Source organism: Sesamum indicum, linkage group LG1 (genome assembly GCF_026168435.1).
Source record: "Sesamum indicum cultivar Baizhima isolate 11 linkage group LG1, ASM2616843v1, whole genome shotgun sequence".
NCBI lineage: Eukaryota > Viridiplantae > Streptophyta > Magnoliopsida > Lamiales > Pedaliaceae > Sesamum > Sesamum indicum.
The window spans coordinates 19,836,470-19,857,635 of record NC_142657.1 but is presented as its reverse complement, the minus strand read 5'-3'; the positions used below and the strand labels follow the sequence as shown (position 1 = coordinate 19,857,635).

Sequence of the window (21,166 nt, the reverse complement as noted above, 5' to 3'; positions counted from 1 at the left end):
ACAAGATTATTAAAACCATCGAGTTAACTATATTTGAGATATGTAGTATAATTATTCATGTAGTAATTATTAATTTGTGTTAAATTAAATTTATCATGACGCACGTATGTATAAAAAAATATATTTTCGGCCATGTAATTATAAGTAGTTAGTATTTTTAGTCTTATAATGTATTCTATTTACACATTTAATTATTTTTTTAACGAATTTAGTCATGAACACCTCAAATTCGATTTTTTTTGACAAATTTAATTGTGTGTTAACAATCTTGGTCATAACAACCTAATTATAGTTACATGACAGAAAATGAGATCTATTGCAGTGTGAAGGGGACAAAAATTGTCAACATATAACTAATTTTTTTTATTCAGAATTAAATTCGCATAAATAACTAAATATGTAGATAAAGTAAGCTATCGCACTAAATATATAAAAATACATGCATTTTGCCCAAATACGAGAGGCATACTGGCTAAAAGTTGAACATTTATTATTAAATAAAAATAGTTAATTAGCCATATATATATAGTATAGGCTTTAAATGTCACTAATTAATGGATTGTCTAAAAAGTCAAGCAAGGAGAAAGGGAAAAGCAATTAATTAATTAATTAATTAGTGATCCAAAAATGACTTGATTAAACCAGCAATTAATTAGTAGTTGAAAGAAAAGAAAAAAGAAAACTTTGATTTCTCCACCTAATAATTATATACAATTACAAAATGGCCCCCTGAAATTGGACTGGTGGGTTTGGTCATCTAAACCTATATTTCTATGTAAACTTGTTCAAATTCAGACTATATGGTGGCTCTGACTTTCTTTAATCATCCTATGAGAACCAAGCTGTCCACGTGGCTACATCTTGTTGCCCCTTGCAACTTGTTTGATTTTAAGGTTTTTGTCAAAATTTTGGGGAAAAAAAGAAAAACCCTCTTCTGAGATTGACCAGAAATTGGTGATGATGATAAGAACAACCAGCTCTGAAATTATTATATGTTTTTGTGTAGATTTTTAATTGAAATAAGGTATGAATTAATATTGAAAATAATATTTGGATGGGCTTCTCCGGAGACAGTTGTCATGCAAAATTGCATGAGTTGCCATAATACTGATGTTTTGTATTTATTCTACACGCAAATACATATGAATTATATATATGTGTGTGTGTATTTTAGTTGGTGTGATGACACAAATCATCACTTGCACAAAAATGACAGCTGAACTTTGGAACCCTATTTATGGCCTCACTTCATTTGCTATTATCTTGGCAAGTAGCATTACAAGATAGAGGATTTCATGCCCCCTTGGTGCAAACATAGAGGTTCAACCCTCGTATATTTACACTACCAATTGTGTGATTTTTGGCTGAGGGTTGTTGCCCTCTTGGTGCATGTATAGATGTTGAATGCTGGTATAGTTACAGTACCAAGTGTGTAATTTTGTTTCTACTCCCTATTCAATTATCTTCTTGTGACCAACGAGGGACAAAAATTACTGAAATGCCCTTGGTTGCCCATATAGGAAATATGGCCTTTTTGGAGTGTTTGGAGTGTTTGGACATTGAACAAGGAAAGAGGCGGGGGCAGGACAGCTCTTGATGGTCTGTAAATGCAATTAATACCCTTAATTGTAAGTAGAACAATTTGTCCAGTAATGTGTTGTTGTCAGTTTGATGAAAATTAGGAATGTAATAAAAGTGGTTACACCAACTTAGCCTTAACATAACACAGATATTAGGAGGGATATGAAATAAATCAATGGTGCAATGATTCAGTTCTTTATTTAGTTGATTTAATCATTAAGTAAAGATTAATAAACCCAAGAAAAGATGGCCTCAAAATAATTAATCAAAAGCATCACATCATAATAATCTCCGGATAACTAATTTAATAATAACAATAATAAGGGATAATTATATTTACACCCCATCATTTATAGTCTATTTACGCAAATCACCCATACCTTTTGCGTAATGACACAAACCACTCTCAGCAGCGCCGAAACTCATATGTAGTTTGTGTAATGTTATTGACATTTTTAGAGTATATGTGTAATATTTTAAAAAATAGGGATGGTATGTATAAATAGACTATAAATCACAGGTTTTGATATAACTATTCCTAATAATAATAATAATTAATATTTGATAATATTTGGTGGGATTTAAATACTCTGAAAATTCATAGTTCCCTTTGTTGTAGGGTTTGGCTGGAAATATATATGGGCCAGCCGTGTTTGAAGAATCTGATAGTTGGCCGGTCGCTTTCTCCGCCGTTTTCAGATTATATTTATTTTTCTGAAAAATTGGAATATATCAACATTTGGGGCCTACTGGGAACGAATAACAAAATGGCACCTTATGTGTCATTCTTTGATTAGGCTGTTTTATCCACAAAAAATGGGGGGGAAATATAAAATAAGAGAAAAAGGTGGGCATAAAAAAGCAAAAATAAGGAATTTTGTTGCTTCAAGGCACAGAGATGCTGTGTTAATACACACACCTTTTTAATTTTATTTTTCTGATAAATGATGCTTAGCTTCTTCATACTGTTCTCAAGGTGTCAAGTTTGTTTGACTTGGGATCATAAGATTTTATGATTTCACACTTTTATTTTGTAAAAGTAAAAAGAAATTTTATAATCGATAAAAAAAAATTGCATCAAACGCTCACTTGCACTTAAAGTTATCGTCAATATTGTCTATGCCATGATTGAACTTAGGTATAGTTACACAAAATTAGAGTTTTAGGACAACGAAGTCTTTTTTTTTTTCCTAACTTCATGAATGTAATTTAGAAATTTGAACAAAATTATAATTTATATTAATTGGCTGTTTTAGTTTAGGCTTCGAAGTTACAAAAGAAAGAAATAGTTTTTCTTGGATAGGAGGATTTCATGTTACTCGTTTAATTAGTAATTCACATAGGATGTGAACTGTTAGATCAGAATATGATGATGACGTAAAATAAAACAATTATCATCGCGTATAATTTCATAATTTAAATTGTTATCTATATAAATAAAAAAGAGAAAATAAAAATTGTACTCTGCCCATATACTACGTGCATGAATATGGGGCCTTGGAGTTGGGGAGATAAGAATGTGTGCACCCACATGTCTGGTTGACTAGAACCTAAGACCAATACAGCCTACCCCAAGTCCCAACCGGACATAAACAATGTCAGCATACTTTGTTTTGAAGCCAGGGCTTATCACAAAACCAACATATTTAACAAGGGTTTTTCATATTTTAACAACTTGGGGACTGTTCAAGTGGTCTTTTATCTTTTGGATATAGACAAGGACCCAAACTATTTTGATAGAAATGTGACCAACTAGACAACTTGGAGAATGTGGGACTTGTTATTTTCTCTGTCCGATATGAGAATCATGTTGATGGGTAATTTATAAGTATTCCTACAAACGACCTACAGTCCTGGAGATATATTTTGACCCGAGGCTATAATCATAGTCGAAGCTACCCAAACTTTGTATTATCAAGAAAAAGGTGGGGCTTGCTAAATAATGTTATACCAAGTGTTCTTGATATAAATCATATATACACGTATATATAGTCACTAAGAAATGACAAGTGAGAGATGTAAACATTTGACTTGATTAGTTAAAGGACAGGGCTAGCAAATGTTTGTGAAATACTAAAATTAATGTAAAGGAATGATGAGTGAGGTGAATGATTGATTGTGTAGGAGTCAGCCCTACATTGTTGTCCAGAAAATAATATCCCAACTCAACAGCAGAGCATAATTCCACTGGGCTCCAGCCTCCAAACCTGGATAAACAGAAAAGAAATAGAGGGCAAGATTGAATGATGAGGCAATGAATCGAGCGGGCCAGGAAACACAAATAGAGGGCAAGATTGCTTGAATATTAAGTTTTAGTCAAAAAAACTTTTGAACTGATAATACCTCCAGGATTAATCGAGCGGGCCAGGAAACACAAATCAGGGAGAACTATAATGCAAGCCAAGAATATCAAAAGCAGATACATAATAAAAATCACTATCCGATACATTTATCTAAAGAGCGGAAAAAGTTAATCAGGAACTAGTTTCCAAGTTGTCGCCTGGACATATAGAAAACGAAAGATCATTCTGAAAAACTGTAACAGAGAGAGAACCATACTCCAAGAAGCTCAGCAAATATCAAAGTGAAACAGGCAAGAAAGGCAATCGACAGGTGGCTCATTCTCCAGTTTTTCAAATCTCACGGCCTTCCTATGGAAGGAAACTGGGAGCAGAAAAGTGCAAAGTCACAAATGGCTCATTGACCGGTATAAGTGAGTAATATCTCAGTATTTATTCAACTACTACTCAACTTAGCACTATAAGGCTCCGCAGAACAGAGGACGCATCACTTAGCTAAGTATGTAGCTTGGCATAATGTAGTGAAGACTAAAAAACCACCTATATTTACAACCAACCAACTGATCTCACATACACAAAGATATTCACAACAACATGGTCTCTCTTTTGCCCACAAAGTCAATTACTCCTGCATCCGAAGTAAAACTTTAGCTGCAATTCCATCACATAAAATAAATTGTTGCACAATTGGCCGGTCCCTGTCCATCAAAGATGGCAGCACCATTGTGCAATTGTTTTAGCTCTGGAAAACCCACTGCATTGCCTGGAGAATCTGAAGAGAAGAGCGCTTTAATGAACTCTCAAATAGCAGAATATTCATCACCGCTGTTAACTGCCCTTCTGGAATTATGTTGTGGGCATCCTCGGATCATCATGTAGAATAGAGTTCAAACTTGATATGCAGTTTCGACTGCAATATCTTCATTATCTGATCCTCAGAACATTCATGTCTGGCATTTGTTTTCCAGGAATGTTGAATACCTGCAGGCTGAAAATCAGCTACACCATCTCCAAGATGATGTCAATGTTATAAAACCAAGTAAAGATTCCATCAATCTCATGAGGGCCCTGCTACAGCCTACAAGCCTGATGATGAGATATCCATCAAATAAAGAAGCTCACCAACATAGATACAGCCACACTAGGATCTTCATTCTCAGATCTAGCACTAGCAGTAGCAAATTGCGGAACACTGAAATACCAAGTTATATCTCAATCATTGTCTGTCTCACAATATCGTGTTCACTTTAGAGTGGCAAGCTAAATATTCTCTCCACTTCAAGTGATAACTGCAGTACTCAAATAAAATTTAGCGCCTATCAATGAAACATGAAAAATGCCCCGGAAAACAAGAAACATACATAAAACAACATAACATCGCCAAATATGAAAAAGAATACTCAGTAGTTAACAGACTCACACATCTCATTGCTCAACGGTCTCAAACTCTTCAAGACAATCTCGAACTAATGCTTTCTCTTGTTTAAACATGTCATGATATTGTTCGACCATATGCTTACTGGTCCTGCGACTACAAGGCAAACAATGATGATTAGAAAAATGTATCATGAGCCACTAAAAACCATCATTTTTCATTCAAAAAGATACAAATGATTTTTGGCATTTGCTAAAACAGGCACTAAAAGTAAAGAGCTAAGTGCAACTTAAAAAGGTACCAGTTTTACTGGGTATCTCCTCTAGGGCTACACAGTTAGCATTTCCTCATCCAGTTTGTGTCTAGTTACTAGTAAATTTCCACAGAAACAGTCTCTTCGTATCATTATGTTTCAATTGCTTTTATCTTCGTTTTGTGCAGTAACAATATATCCAAGATGTCAGCCCTATGAAGTTAAGTGCTACACATGTATAGTCCTATTCTTCTGTTCATCAAGATGAAATGGAAAACTAAAATAATAATGATCAGAAACTAGTTTTCTGAACAACAGAGAGACAGCCCCGCTTGGGAATTCTGCAGATTAATAGATATCTATTCGACAAACAAACAATTACAGAAACATTCTTGATATGTAAACTCTTCTTTCTTCAAAGTATCTTTTTTCAGTCCTCTACAGAAGCTACCATATTCAATCACAATGAATAATGGAGACGGGGAATTTCAGTCAATTGCTACCTAATTGTGGTCTAGTTAGAAACAAATCACCCGCACCGTCGAGAACGGACCTGACTCAAGAACCGCGATTTATGAACGGCGGCGTGAATCTCCTCGGAAATGAAGCACTCAAATCGCCGCCTTAGACCAGGGTGCAAGAAGACGATGGCTTCCTGGCGGAGGCAATTTGAGATTCTCATCATTGGGTGGTTTGTCGGCGCTGTAATTGTGTTCCGCCATTTCGCCGGAAATGTGGGGGTACAGCCGAGTGCCGCCGATGGTTACCGGGTCGGATATCACGCCCAATCCGGCCCAGTTAGATGTTACTTACCCAGCCCGAGATTGAAAAAGTGGCTGGGTACCATGAGCCCACATCAGGATAACATATGGATTACAATCAAGCCCAAAACAGGTTGGATTGTAATTAGGCTACGCCATGTTATGTCCCCACGTCCAAGGCCCATATTGTCTTATTTTAGGACATTTTGGTAAAAGACCTAAACAGTCATTATTTCTAATCCATCTAAATAAATAATTTTTACAAAAAAATAAAGAATAAAAATATTCGATCCGAACAAATTCATATTTATCTATCATTTTTTTATCACATCCGAATCAATAAAAGGTAATTCACAATTAGATTTTATACTCGTCCACCTTATAAAAACATTAATATTTAAAAGTAATGTCAACATTCGTTACTGAAATATAAATTGGGACCACTTTTACATTTTTTTTTTCATAATTAATTTTTATAAATTACAATGAGTTGAGACCATATCAGAATCCTTATATCAGAGAACAAACGATATAATTACAGAACCAACAAACAAAAATGAGATGAAAAATGTTAACATTAGTGGAGAAATAAGACAGTGGCTATTGTTTCATTTTGTTTACTAGGGGTGCAAGTGTAATTATTTAGAATAAAAGGGTGATTTATATATTTTGACCATTGTATGCACAAAGGGCTATTATAGCGCATAACTTTATGAAACTACAACAAATCATGGAGAAATAATATATCTCGTCCCATAACTTGTGTTCTTTTTACTTTTGATCTTATTGGTTATAAAATTATCACTTTTGGTCCTGTAACTTATGAAAAGTAGTATTTGTGGTCCCATGATACATTTTCGATAGAAATTTAATAGAAAAGACCGTATGAGATAAAAAATACTACTTATTAGAATTTCATAATTAATAGAATCAAAAGTAAAAAGGCCCCTTACGAGACGAAAAGTATTATTTCCTCGACAATGTTGAATATTTCAAAAACTTGCACAACTTATAAACAAATAAACGGAATTTTTGTACAAGAAAGAAGTAAAAATGAATTAAAACCAGCAAACACCCCCAACATTTTATCTTAAATCAATTACCACTGCAAACTATGCACGAAAATAACTTAGAAGCAAAGGATTTAGACTTAGGCGACGGGGCGTCAACAGCAGTGGATGTGGATGAGTCCACTGGTGGTATACAGATGGTGGATCCATCTGCACCATTACGCCTAGCTTTCTCACATTCATCCAAGAATTTCTGGAACGCACCCTTCACATACTCCACTCCATCGGACGCCGTCATGTTTTCGACTAGTTTATGTGGGAAGCCCTCCTTCCTATGGTCTCCGCACAATGATGCTGCCATTTGCACCAACTCCTCTTGGAATTCACTCAGTTTTGCTTCGTCTTTGGCCTCATCCTCCCGCAACTTCACCGGCTCCGGTAGAGTTTCTGCATCAGATACATTATCTTGTTGTTATAATATTAAGGGTTAAGTACACTTTGCACCCCTGAAACTTTGTATAAAGTGCATTTACACCCCTAAACTATAAAACGTAACAAAATGACCCCTCATGATATACACTAACTTTTTATGACGACAATATTTCTATTACAATCATTCTCCAAAATATAATCTCAATTATTATAAATTTTTTTATTTAAAATAAATACTATCCGAAATTTATAATTTTTATACGGAGTATAGAATCTGTATAAACTCTATAAATTTACAATTCTTATATTTTTTACACAACTAATAAAAAATTTACATAATTTTTGCCTGTGTTGCTATATATAATGATTTTTTAAAAAAATACAAGTTTAAAATATTACATCGAACATATAAATACTGTAAAATGTGCAAATCTATAATGTAATCAATATATAATATTCTAGATTTCTTTAAGTAATGACTTGACATATTTTTATTATGGGGACATGTAATTGAATAAAAAATTATAAGTTATATATATAACATATTTTTTCTATAACATTATATGCTTTATGTATTGACACGTATTCACATGTACTTTTCAATATAATTTATTTACTTTGTAAAATATATTTTCATATATTGAGCTTATAATATTTATTGTGTTCCATAATTTATAAAAAAATATAAATAATAAATATTATTTTTAAAATAAAATATGTATAAAATTTTAAATTATTAAAAATAGTTTGGGAGAGATACTTCAATAAAATATACTTTAAGAAGTAGAATAAAAAAATATATGGGTAAGTGAGCAGGGCATTATTGTCTTATCAATGTCAAATTATTTTGTTAGGGGTGTTTTTGTTATCTTTCATACTTTAGCAATGTAAATGAGAGAAAATGCATAGTATATTTAACCCTAGAATTAATAAAACATAATAGGGTCATTTTAATTTGACCCAATCGATAGAATCTGTACTAATCAAATGACAAGTAATTAAATTTTTTATTTTATTTTTGTTGGTAGGTTTGGGGCTAAGGCTGAGTGAGGGGGTGGGTCTACCTGGGCAATCAGTCCTGGGACTTTTTCTGCTTATCACCGTCTCAAAAGTGCCAGCCCATGCATCGCGCTTAGTTAAAAATTCCTTCAAATTGAAGATTTTTTTAATAGTTGCAGGTATCGACGAGTGTTCAAATTCAGATGTAGGATGTGGTCCCGATGGTCCATGTAGAACTGCATAATCACCAGCATTCAGTCATAAATGATTAATATATAGTAATATTTAAAAATCCAGACCAAATTAACATCCTAATTACCCGCTCCTTTCTCAATCCACGGAGATATCATGATGGTTGGAACCCTAACACCCAACCGATCAAACCGGAAATTGTAAGGCTCAGGACCCACAATCCCATCCGGGCTGGGAACTCCGGTGACCGGAGTTGGGACATGGTCAAAGAATCCACCGTGTTCATCATAAATGATAATGAACAGCATTTCATTCCATTGAGGACTAGACCTCAATGCTTCATAGACTTTCTTGACAAATTTCTGGCCTTCAAAGACATCATGAGACGGGTGATCGTCGTTCCCGGGCAATAATTTCAGGTCGAAATAACGTTGTTCGACCACCACATAGTTAGGTAACTTTCCTTCCTTGCAGTGCCTCTTGAAATGAAGATCAAACTGGTGGAAATTGTTTAATACGTACTTCAATTTTCTCAGGTTCCTGCCAAGAAAACCAAATTTTTCCAACCAAACCATGTCTTAATTAGTGGCCTAGCTAGAAGTTTGATCCCAAATATATACGTATGTATGTAAAAATTCATATTATCTATACACTTTTAAAAAATATATATATTTATTCGAGCGACATATATATAATATAAATATAGGGAAGTGCGGACCCTCAACAGTGGATTAGTGTTTCATTTCATACATACGTATTACACAATATCCAAAAACATATTTTCATCTCATATATATATATATATTTGTATTATACAATCCAAAAATTGAAATGACTAGTATATCCAAAAACATAGTTTATAATGTATATAAAATATGTTTTTGGATATACTAGTTGTTTTGATTTTTTGAAGAAAAATAAAACTAATTAAAATTAGATAACTAAAAAATATTTTTAAAGAAATTAATGATTGCTTTTTTCTATTATTCTTTTTCTTCTGACAGAGAAATTAATGATTGATTGATCACCATTACTTGTAGAAAAGTGTGGCTGGAGGGTACTGATAGTATATGCCAAAGGTACAACCCGCTTCTTCTAAGGATTCAAATATAGTCTTCTGAGGGTACCCTTCGATCAACAGCTTACGGTCATTGCTCGTAGCGCCGTAGGAGGTGCCGGAATGCACAAACAACCTGTTCGGCTGCGTCGACGCCGGCACCGCCGCGAACCACCGGTCACATACGGCGAACTCTGTGACCAGCTCCCTGTAAACGGGTATGGCCTCGGGTTTGAACCCGTTCATGACCGTATCCGACATCCCATTTCTTTTCCTCTCCGCATTCTGAGCGAACCCTTGCATGTTGGGCTCTTTGGCGGCTGAGTCTTGGCTCCATGGAACACCAAATATTTGCTCGAAGATGTCCTGGATGGAGTGTCCCGGATCCGGGTCCACGTAGAGCGACCCGTCACCATAGAAAACCCGCTTCGAGGTAGGGTCTGCGGTGGACAGTGGGTTTGATTCGGATCCTGTGACGCCGTCGATTTCTGGGTTTAGGGTTTTCATCCAACCCAACATGTGATCGAAGGAGCGGTTTTCTTGGACTAGGACAACTACTGTTTTGATGGGGAAATTAGGGTTTGAGGTTGTCTCTGAAGCCATTGTTTTGATCCTTGATTCTTTCTTGTTTCGGGGTTTTGTGTTGGTGGAGATGATTTTTGGGGTTGTTAGGTTTGTTGGGGTACTTTGCTTATAAGCTTGTTTATAGGGATAGTTTTGATCTTGGAAAAAACTTACGTATAAATATATATATCTATATACCAAGTTAGAGAATATTTTGGTTCATTTCTCACGTCTAATTAACGCTTGCTTATAGGTAACGAGCACTAATTTTGATACCCACGATCAATGTATGTGTTTAGATTTATTTTCTATGGGATTTTCCGAAAATTTATCTTGTCGTTGTTACTTGTGTAACTGAATAATTTGTGCAAGGGAAGGTTTGATGTCGACAAGTATTGTCCTATAAGAATGTACGTACGCATGACCCTATCAAATTTAATTTAATTAATGAAATTGGGATCTTATAACTGTTAAGTTGATTAACATAAACTGTTCGTAATTGAAAATATTGGATTTGATCGAAATTTTTCCCAAATTAAATAATTGAAAGATTGATCCAACACAAATATTTGGGGCTTTTTCTTTTTCTTCTTCGTTCCTTAAATTCGTATATAGTATTTCATTTTAATGCACTAGTTGATTTTATTATATAGTAATGCATATGCATGCAACTTAGGTGATCTTTAAAGTTTTGGTAATTTTTTAAATATTTTTGTTATTTGATCATTTAGAGTAGTATTTTAATCCAATATTTTTTTAATTTTCATGATTTCAATCATTTTTTCATTCACCGATGGAGGTGAACTCCGGTGAAAAGAAGATTGAAATTACGAAAATTAAAAAGATGCAGGATCAAAACATTATTTTGGAAAGGTAAAGGACGAAAACATCAAATGATCTAAATTATGAAATTAAAATAAAATGTAATTATATATATATATATGATAAATCCAGGCATTATACAGATTGAATGTGGACTATAATTATGCGGATGAATAAAAGCATATACTAAGCGTGTGAAATACATCTGACAACGAAAAAGGGGGCCAATAATCATCACCATTTTCACTTTAATTATTTCCACATTTTTCTCAATAAGGAAAAAGAAGCATTCAATATTGTAATGTCCGCACTGAATTGCTTATATTGAAATAATGGTATGGAGACATTTTATTCAAATAATATAAAGTCAATGTTGTACAAACCAAGATGCATTTTTTAAATTAAGGATATGGAATTATATATATATATATATATTAGTAATGTAAATATATATAGTGATCGTTGTATTCTCCGCGTTGTTCCTTCAAAATTAACGAAAGACATGATATTTCTTGTGCGCCACAACCAAACCGCTGTTGTCTGGATCCATGTAACTTATAATATGGAAAATTGTGGGCATTATTATTTTTCGTAAGGGATGTATACTTAGGAGTTTGGAATATTCTGTTCTAGAAGGGTCATTATTCTATATGTTTAATATTAAAAAATATTACATACCGCTTGCATCTCGTAAATTGATTTTTTTTTAAATATTATTTTATTTTATGCTTCATTCAATATATACATAATAAGTTATTCTCTAAATAAATTATATAGTATTATTTTCATATATATGACATTGTATATTAAATAGAGTAGAAGATGGAAAGTTGGGAAGGTTCGTCTACTTAATTACACGTAGAAATTGTAACTCAATCTAATTTGACGAGATCTAACCAATTATATAATAAATGTATTGTTTCAGAAAAATTATTAATTATAATATAAGTGTATTACATTTATGATACGATTGATTTGATCAATCAAACATAATTTATATTAAAAAAAATTCAGATGCGACGTTCATCATTGTACAAATTAAGAAATTGCACGTGCAGATTCTCGCATCAGATCGAGAATCCAACAAATACAAGACATACAACAAATTCCAAACTGCCTGTCCATGTAGTGAAGAAGGTAGCTAGTTATGCGCCACAAGTCAAGCACGAACATAGTTTTCTTGCAAACGATCTGGAAACACGTCTTTTTGGTTGATGAGGTGCAAGACTGCAGACAATATGGGACTCGTCAGCTCCGTTTCTGATGGCATTGTCGCAATCATCCATGAACTTCTGAAATGCGCCTCCGACATACTCAACCGCCTGCAAGACTTTCATGTCTTGCACTATTCTGTGAGGAAAATGGTCTTGTGCATGCTCCCCTTTCAACACTGCACACAACTGCACCAGCTCTTCTTGAAATTCACTCAGCTTTGCATCTTCATAATTTGCTTCTATTTCCCTCATTTTCACCGGTTCTGGCAGAGACACTGCAACATCGATCATTCATGAACAATCACGACTCTTTGTCCAGAACAGTTGACATTTGCTTATAAAGAAAGGCCTTTTTAGGTTTGTCAATGGATGGGTGGTATCTATTTATTTCAGTGGATCTGGGGTCTAATGTTTATGTAATAATATTGGGTTGGAATTTAGGTAATAATTATCTAATGGGCCTGAATTTGGATATTGTCGCCAATCGACAGGTGTAGGCCTTTTAGATATGGTAAAATTACATAACTACCCCGGCCCCATGATTATGCGAGAAATTAAAATTTCCTCATTGTACTAGAGAAGCATCAGTGTAATAAAAAATTCATCCAGAGTGGATGCGTATGATGAAAGTATGATTAATACGAGGTGCATGTTTGTCTAATGTGGCCATAGTTCAGGGGTCATGTATACGTAAATCTGAAAATTTTACCTGGACAATCTGTTCTGGGACTGGTCCTGTTCAAGACACATTCAAACGTGCCTGCCCAAGCGTCACGTTTGGTCAAGAACTCTTTAAGATTGAAAATCTTCTTGACAGTTGCTGGAATTGAGGAATGCTCAAATTCCGAGGTTGGATATGGTCCAGAAGGCCCATGCAGCACTGCATTTTCATCAAATACTATTAGTTATAAATTCTAATATATATTCGAACACAACCACTACAACCTCCTAGTAAAACAGCTAGCATTCTTGCCCACCTGTTCCAGGTTCAATCCAAGGAGACACCAAGATGGCAGGAACCCTAACACCAAGGCCATCAAATTTGAACTTATACGGTTCAGGACCAACGATGTCGTCCGGACTAGGAACCCCCGTGACAGGAGGTGGCACATGATCATAAAATCCCCCATGCTCATCGTATATAATCACGAACAAGATCTCGTTCCACTGAGGACTTGATCTCAAAGCTTCATAGATTTCCTTGACGAATTTCTGACCCTCTGAGATGTCGTGGGGCGGGTGATCATCGTTTCCTGGTACCAGCTTTGTCTCGAAGTATCTTTGTTCTATTACTACATAGTTTGGTAGCTTTCCCTCCTCGCAGTGTCTCTTGAAGTGTAGATCAAACTGGTGGAACTTTCTTATGTACTTCAGTTTTCTCAGGTTTCTGTTTCATTAAACTTGTGTTAGGAAATGCTATTTTTTACATAAATAAAATGTCACAATTGGACCACTAAATCAACCCAAATAAACTTGTGATATTATGTTTCAACTTTTGACAGTGACTTTATATCCGGATTATCTAATCAAGATTCTATTATTAGAATTAATGATAACTACGTACAAGCTTCTCATCATGAGAGTTGTTTAAGTATAAATTACATTAATTTTTTAATTGTTTTTAAATTAGAAAAAACTTTTCTCTAATTATTCGAGTTAAAAAGCATCTTACATTAACCACTAAATTTCTAAATGATCTTTCTATTTATTAATTATTGGAGTAAACTATAATGATTTACATGAAGAATTAATGCAATTACTAATTATATATACTACTACCCTTATGAAATTACAATGAACAAATTATTTGTAATTTAGAGATAGTATTTTGGTCCTATACAAATATTTTTTCTTAATCTATTTCTGTAACTTGAAATTTAATTAGGTCGTTCGCAAGTCAAATCACATGCAATTTTTTGGTTCAATTAGCCAAAAAATATTAAAATTGTCATTTAAAGTTACCGAACTAAACTGTTAAAATCAATTTGTGTATAACTAAAAATATCCCCCGACATAAATTATAGAACTGAAAACTACATTTTTTCCCTCATAAATGACCCCTCTTAATTTTTCCTATTAAAAAGATTGCAATTACCTTCCTTCCAGAATTAGATACGTATAGAAAAATTATGTTTGATGTTTCTAAAATAAAGTATCATTGCCAAATTTAATGGGGTGATAAGTAATATTGTAAATATGGAAAGGAAATTTTGATAATTTCAAAATTAAAAGGGGTATACATACCCAATAATATACTAATATTAAAAAAAATTCTCATAATTGAATAATGAGGGTAGAGAGTTGATGAAAAGTCTTGATATTACACACAAAGACCAAAATAGAAAAAGAAAAGTAAAAGCCATCAGAGAGTCATGATTGATGGCTTTGAATTGAATATTATATACAGTAAAAGTTTGCATAAAAAATACATGGTGGGCTTGTGAGTTGTGACAACTTGGAGCATATATATATATATATATATGTATATAATCTGTGGGCTCAATTAACTTAATTAAATAGGATTAAAGGTGTTGGTGCATCACTAATATAATTGCTTTTAACTAATCACTATTTTTAATCAAATAAATTAAGCATGGTGCAAACTGCATATAGATAAAGCTTGTCCACATCTTCCTCAATGGCCCAATCATGCATCATATCCTTAATTACAATTATTATGTGAAACGGAAGACTAACATACAATTTTAAATATTATAGTTTTTCACCTAATCAATAAGATATTATTAAAGAATCCCATTAAAAGTTTAAAAGAAAATCAAATAAATTTATAAATCCTTATCATCGTATTTTCGAAAGTTATAAGCTACTTTTATGAAAAATTTGCCAAATATTTTGTAATATTTTATGACCTTTCACTAATTTTACAAGATATGATAGTAAATGAACTTACAAACTTATCCAGACACTATCATAAATATTGATTGAATTTTTTATTGTAATTCATGTGGTATTTTTATGTTTTGAATCCAGACAAAGCAAAAAATGAGCAAGACAACAAGTAAATATGAAAGAAATCATATTCCGGAGCCAAGAATGCAACTTCTGTTTTTCTCCCCCAAATTAGTAAAAACGAAAGATGAAAGAGTACCTGTAGAAGAGAGTGGAAGGCGGGTACTGATAGTAAATCCCGAACTCGAACCCGCCCTCCTCCACCGACTCAAAGATGGTCTTCTGCGGATACCCTTCCACCAGCATTTTCGTGTCGTTCGCTGTCGCCCCGTACGATGTTCCCGAGTGTATGAAAAGCCTGTTTGGCTGCGTCAGAGTGGGAGCCGACGAGAACCACCGATCGCAAACTGCAAACTCTTGCACCAGCTCTTTGTAAACCGGCACTGATTCGGGCCTGAATCCGTTCATCACTATGTTGGCCATTCCTTTCTGTATACTTTCTGCTTGCTGAGCAAAACCTTCCATCGTCGGAGACAGGTTGTGGCCTGAAGCCGAGGCCTGGTCCCATGGAACGCCGTAGATTTGCTCGTATGTTGCTTCGAATGAGTGGCCGGGATCAGGCTCCACGAACCCTGATTTGTCGCTGTAGTGAATGCGTTCTGAGGTGGATATAGGGTTCGATTCTTTCCCAGTCACGCCGTCGATATCGGGGTTGATGGACTTCATCCATCCTAGGACGTGATCGAATGATCGGTTTTCTTGGACTAGGACCACCACTGTCTTGATGGGGTATTCTGTAGTGTTCTCAGGCATTTTTGCTGGTCTGTTTGACGGTTCTTGCAGAGTGGATGATATAGAGGTTGACAAGAGAGAGAGAGGGTTGGAAACAAAGACTTGAAACTCAAATTGCAGTGCTGTTCCTTTTGGACTTATTAATGGATATGTGATTCTCTATTTAAATAACAGTGTATGTATATACATATAGTAATTTATTCTAGCCATATTAGAGAAGAATATTTACAATTTTTAAGTCATAAGAAAAGCGTGTTATCAACTTCTGTTTCTCGATTGGGAGCCAAGATTTTCGCAATTATCTCACAATTTTCAATCTGATTCAGTGGGAATTTACAGTGTGCTATTACAGGAAAACAGGATGTTGATGTTGTTTCCTTCTTGATGTTGATACTTCAGCATGTGATCGCGGATTGAATTTTCAATTGCAAGTCTGTGAAGTTACGCTTATAGGATGCAAGAAAATGTTCCGTCGTCAGTCAGCAATATCTGAACGATCGATGGGTCGACAACTCTTGTTGGATGCTAACCATGTTATGTTTAACATGAAAAGCGTTTTTGCATTTATTCAAGAAAAGAACCCTCGTGTTTTCTTGAAAGAAAGAAACTGAGGCAGACAACGCATTGCTTCTTTTTAAGACAAGACCAGGCCTTGCTTCTTTACCACCCTTCTTGTAATGTAAACTCTAGGTGGCCCGATGAGTTGTGGATCCGAGCCAGGCACATTTTCTCTAAATGGGCTGTGGTTGATCTCATTGGATTACGCCCATGACTCTGTAGCCCGACGCCCGTCTCGTCTCTTGAGGTGGTTTCTTAGCCGAAATTGGTTAGCATCAGGGTTGCAAAGTCTCCAGTAGTCATCAGTGCTATGAGAATTAGGGAGAGTTTTAGGACAGAAATTTCATCCTTTGTTCTTTCTATGTTGCACCATTGTGGACAATATGAGCTGCAAGTTCCTTTAGAACAGTCTTTGTAAGCATCATTAGGTGTTCAAATGTTTGGGTTGCCCTGTCCCTGAGAAGTCATGCCCGAATCTTTGCAACGAGGGCCGAAGCAATATTTTTGTATGAAACAGGAAAGCTCTCTTTTCTGGGGGCATGAAACACAATAAATGACAGGAAATCACATAAATACCTCAGAGGTTTGTGAAAATTGTAGAAAAATCTCTTAATTTTGAAAATCACATTAACTCTCAACCGGATGGCCAGAGGGAAAATTGCAGCCTAAAACATAAGTAGGAGTATAATATAAGCAATATCGCCGTTCTTGGTATATCATCGTCTTATCAAGTCGAAAAACTCAAGAAAATTTGTGTTTCCACCCAAGTAGCATGCAGGGCAGGAACTTCAGCTTTAGCTAACAATCGGCTAAATTTTATCCTGTTTAATACCATGCATGATGCAACAACCAGATAGATGCTAAAGAACAAGTCAGACATCGCGACTTCTACCTCTGCACAAACTCAGACAACCTTAAGATATACATGCTCGTATTAGGAAACATAATGTGATCAATTAGGTACGATTGTCAAATTTGCTTGCTCAGTTGGTTTAAGTGTGAAAACCATGGTTGATAGTTACATGTAACCTTACATCAGTATCGATGCAGCTCTTTGCCTAACTCTGTTGAGAAAGGACCAGAGGTTTGTGAGCATCAGAAGACGAGTCTTGCTATAACCTAATCAACTAGTATAGAACAAGAAGGAATGCAGCCACATGATCCGGATATTCTATAAGCTTCAGAACAAATAGAGGATTTATACTGAAATAAGAACTTTCCCTCATATTTCATATAGTATTATATCAAACTTTAGGTAACTTCATTTCTTGTATATTTCTAAAATAACATAACTACCCGTATAAGCATCAAACAATTCGAGGAAGAGAAGTCGCAAGAAACTTTTGATGCAAATCATGCTATTAGAAAGCTTCATACCATGACTCGCGTATTTTGGAGGAAAAATAAAGGGAAAACTAAAAAAGCAACCAGCATGTTGATCTTTTGTATAAACTTGAAAGCATACACAAAACAAGAAATGAGCTGATTTCCAGGGCTCATCTTATTGGACAAAACTCATACAATTTGGGAATCTTTAACAAAAACTTTCTTGAATATACATAGCATGACTATCTGTCAGGAAAACATGAACTAGCTCTTCGCATCAAAAGGAAAAAGAAGCAAGAAGAATGCCCTACAGCCGGTGAGATGCACCCATTTCACGCACTCATGTGACTGGAAATATTATGAGCCAAAGAGTTTATAATATAGTCGATTATAGCTCGAAATGAACTTCACAGCAGAATGAAACTTGCAAGAAGCCAAGAACAATGCTCTGTGACTATATAGCTCTGGAGGGGTATATATGCATACATGATAACTCATGGAACCAACAAATTACCAGAGAAGACAACAATTTAAAGCATTGATGTATATGGATAAATAAATAATAGTTTCAAATTTCATATTGTGTTCAATCCCATTTAGCATCAAACCTCGAAAAATCAAAGAGTAACTGTATATTCCATTGCTACTTTGCTGTGAATCTGAAAAATATTCGAGTAAAATTTGGCGTCTGCCAGCCAATTGCACAATTCAGTTCAATGTGGCAGCCTCTCATTTTTGTTGGTAAAGTTTGTATCTTTTTCCCAAAGATCTTCAGTATATTATCAACTGGGAAGTATAGAATTCTTGCCTTTATCATGGACTGTGAACATGAATCTGCTTGCAGAAGTAGACCTCTTCATTGCAGCAGGACTCCTGAGTAATCCACCATCCCTGCTTTCTTCCACACCAAACCCCTTTGAAGAACCAATTCCCCTCCAAAGATGATCACTCTCCACTTGTACGTATTCATCAATTTCTTCAAATTTCAGGATATCCGAAACCAAAAGCTGTCTATGGGACGGAAATGCAGCTAAAGAAACCGATCTCGCAAATTCCCCGACTCCCTCTTGATCATTTCCTGCACTCTGATTCCTTGAATCCTCTGTATTCCTAACTACAACCATATGTTCATTACAATCCCTTTCTTGATCATCCACCACCAAGACCAAGTCATCGGGCGGGTGAACTTCATAAGCACTCGTGTTAAGAGCCGATGAAGTTTGAGAACTAGGCACCGGGGGAGGCGCAGGCTGAGCTAAAATGACAACATTAGCGCGACACATCGGGCAACTCGACTGCGATTTCAGCCAAGTGTCAATGCAAGGTAGGTGAAAAGCGTGGCTGCACTTAGGCAGAAGCCTCAAGTGCTCATTTTCTTGGAACTCACTAAGACAAACAGCGCATTCAGTTCCTTCAATCAAGCCATCGCCTTTCTTATACTTGCAAACAGTAATAGTCTTAATCAGGGCCTCATCCAATCCAGCTGATCCAACCTGCAAGTGATCCTGACCCGATTCTTCCCGATTTTCTTCACTTTCTACATTCGTGCTGCTACTATAACTCCTCCTCTTGCAGTACCTTGTGACAATAGTATAGTAGCTGACCAGAAGGAAAGCGCTGGCGAGCACGCCGATGATGGCTATGATGAGAGGGGAAAAAGGGGCGCCCGAATCATCATCCGACGGCGGCGGAGGGGGAAAGATCAAGTAGCAAAACTGTGGGCAGTATATACTACAAATACCTTGCGAGCAATCCCTGTAATTATCATAAGGTGCAAATGGATTTTGATTCCCGACAGAGCCCATCTCTAAAAACCTCCGTGGTTGCTCAAATTTGCCAACAACCTACGCAGAGCTCACCATTTCATCCAAGAAAACTCCGGGGTTGTAAGATTGGAGTGGAGTTAGAGAGGAGAGTGAGGGCAAGAGAGCTTAGAAGTGAAGGAAGCAAAAGCAAAAGAGAATGCGAAAGTTGAATTGAAGCTGTTACATCCTCTTTTTCCCCGCAAGAAATTCCTTATTTTTTAACATCAAGAATCAAATGCTTTTTCAGACACCAATTTGTTTGCACAACTGATGTTATGAAATGAAACCCCACAAGAGTAAAATCCTGTGTAATGAGATCAGGCAGCAGAATATTATTGTTCAAAGTCTTGATTTTTGTCATCTAAGGACACAGTGTTAAGTATGTATGTATATATGTATGGTCCTCATCTACTTTTCTTTCTTTTCTAGTGGCTTTACTTTAAAATCTTTCTTTATATTTCCATACATAAACATATGATTACTGTTCATACGTAGGACCTACGCATCACCGAAAACGATGTTTCAAGAACAACTAGCGTCAGAACTACTCCAGTCTCCGGACTATAATTAAGAACCATCTCTCAAATAAATGGACTTAGGTATCCGTGACTTCCATCATTAATGTAAACCAGAGAAAAAGAAAAATCCTCAAAGCTTGTAAATTATTTATACAAATTAATAAGTTGTGGCTGTACAACCTCTACAAATACTATTTAAATAAACTTATCAATAAAAATACGAATCAAAATTCAAAAAAATAATAGAGAAATAGAAAGTTAGATGGAAATAAATAATAAATTAAATATTAAAAAAATAGACGGAAAATGCAAGAGACGTCATATTACATAGGTGATCTCTATTAATATATAGTATAAATATCTACAAATTACTCGTCAATACACTTGAATTTCATTTGATTAACAACCACACAATTGAACTTGATCGAGCAAATTACTTTGTCAACATCCTCCAATAAATTTTAACCTGATATCGAGAATTGGTGAGAAATAAAATAATATTTTATACTTACCTACCACAAATACCATAATGATAGTAGTATATGTACCCCTTGCTTTTATCTTAGAAACGGAGGAAAAAATGAGGTCAAGATCTATTTCAATTCACTGAATAACATCCCCAAGCAATAAAATTATCATTTTGGTCTATTTCGCTTTGTGCCACATCAGCATCGGACTATAAATATATCAAGAATGA

The 21,166-nt window shown here is 35.1% G+C and overlaps 3 protein-coding genes and 1 long non-coding RNA gene across 5 annotated transcripts; all 4 read right to left on the bottom strand.

Annotated features, from left to right (window-relative positions):
* Nucleotides 1–3,975: 3,975 nt before the first annotated feature.
* Nucleotides 3,976–6,400, bottom strand: LOC110011774 (uncharacterized). Of its 2 annotated transcripts, none has more exons than XR_002286866.2 (3): nucleotides 6,013–6,400; nucleotides 5,302–5,412; nucleotides 3,976–5,170 (listed from the first exon to the last, which is right to left on the bottom strand). It is a non-coding gene; the product is annotated as an uncharacterized LOC110011774 (long non-coding RNA). The 2 variants fall into 2 exon arrangements; XR_002286863.2 differs by having other exon boundaries at nucleotides 6,063–6,394.
* A 797-nt stretch (nucleotides 6,401–7,197) lies between these two features.
* On the bottom strand, nucleotides 7,198–10,692 carry LOC105168153 (non-specific phospholipase C4). The gene is made up of 4 exons (XM_011088109.3): nucleotides 9,938–10,692; nucleotides 9,031–9,443; nucleotides 8,777–8,947; nucleotides 7,198–7,727 (listed from the first exon to the last, which is right to left on the bottom strand). Exons 1-4 carry the CDS (start codon nucleotides 10,561–10,563, stop codon nucleotides 7,366–7,368), a joined length of 1,572 nt encoding a protein of 523 aa, XP_011086411.1. The 5' UTR covers nucleotides 10,564–10,692; the 3' UTR covers nucleotides 7,198–7,365.
* Nucleotides 10,693–12,320: 1,628 nt separating this feature from the next.
* LOC105168143 (non-specific phospholipase C3) lies at nucleotides 12,321–16,406 on the bottom strand. Its single transcript, XM_011088095.3, has 4 exons — nucleotides 15,670–16,406; nucleotides 13,538–13,947; nucleotides 13,270–13,440; nucleotides 12,321–12,835 (listed from the first exon to the last, which is right to left on the bottom strand). Exons 1-4 carry the CDS (start codon nucleotides 16,281–16,283, stop codon nucleotides 12,492–12,494), a joined length of 1,539 nt encoding a protein of 512 aa, XP_011086397.1. The 5' UTR covers nucleotides 16,284–16,406; the 3' UTR covers nucleotides 12,321–12,491.
* A 2,286-nt stretch (nucleotides 16,407–18,692) lies between these two features.
* On the bottom strand, nucleotides 18,693–20,357 carry LOC105168134 (RING-H2 finger protein ATL52). The gene has a single exon (XM_011088086.3). It carries the CDS (start codon nucleotides 19,949–19,951, stop codon nucleotides 18,929–18,931), a length of 1,023 nt encoding a protein of 340 aa, XP_011086388.1. The 5' UTR covers nucleotides 19,952–20,357; the 3' UTR covers nucleotides 18,693–18,928.
* Between the last annotated feature and the right edge of the window lie 809 nt (nucleotides 20,358–21,166).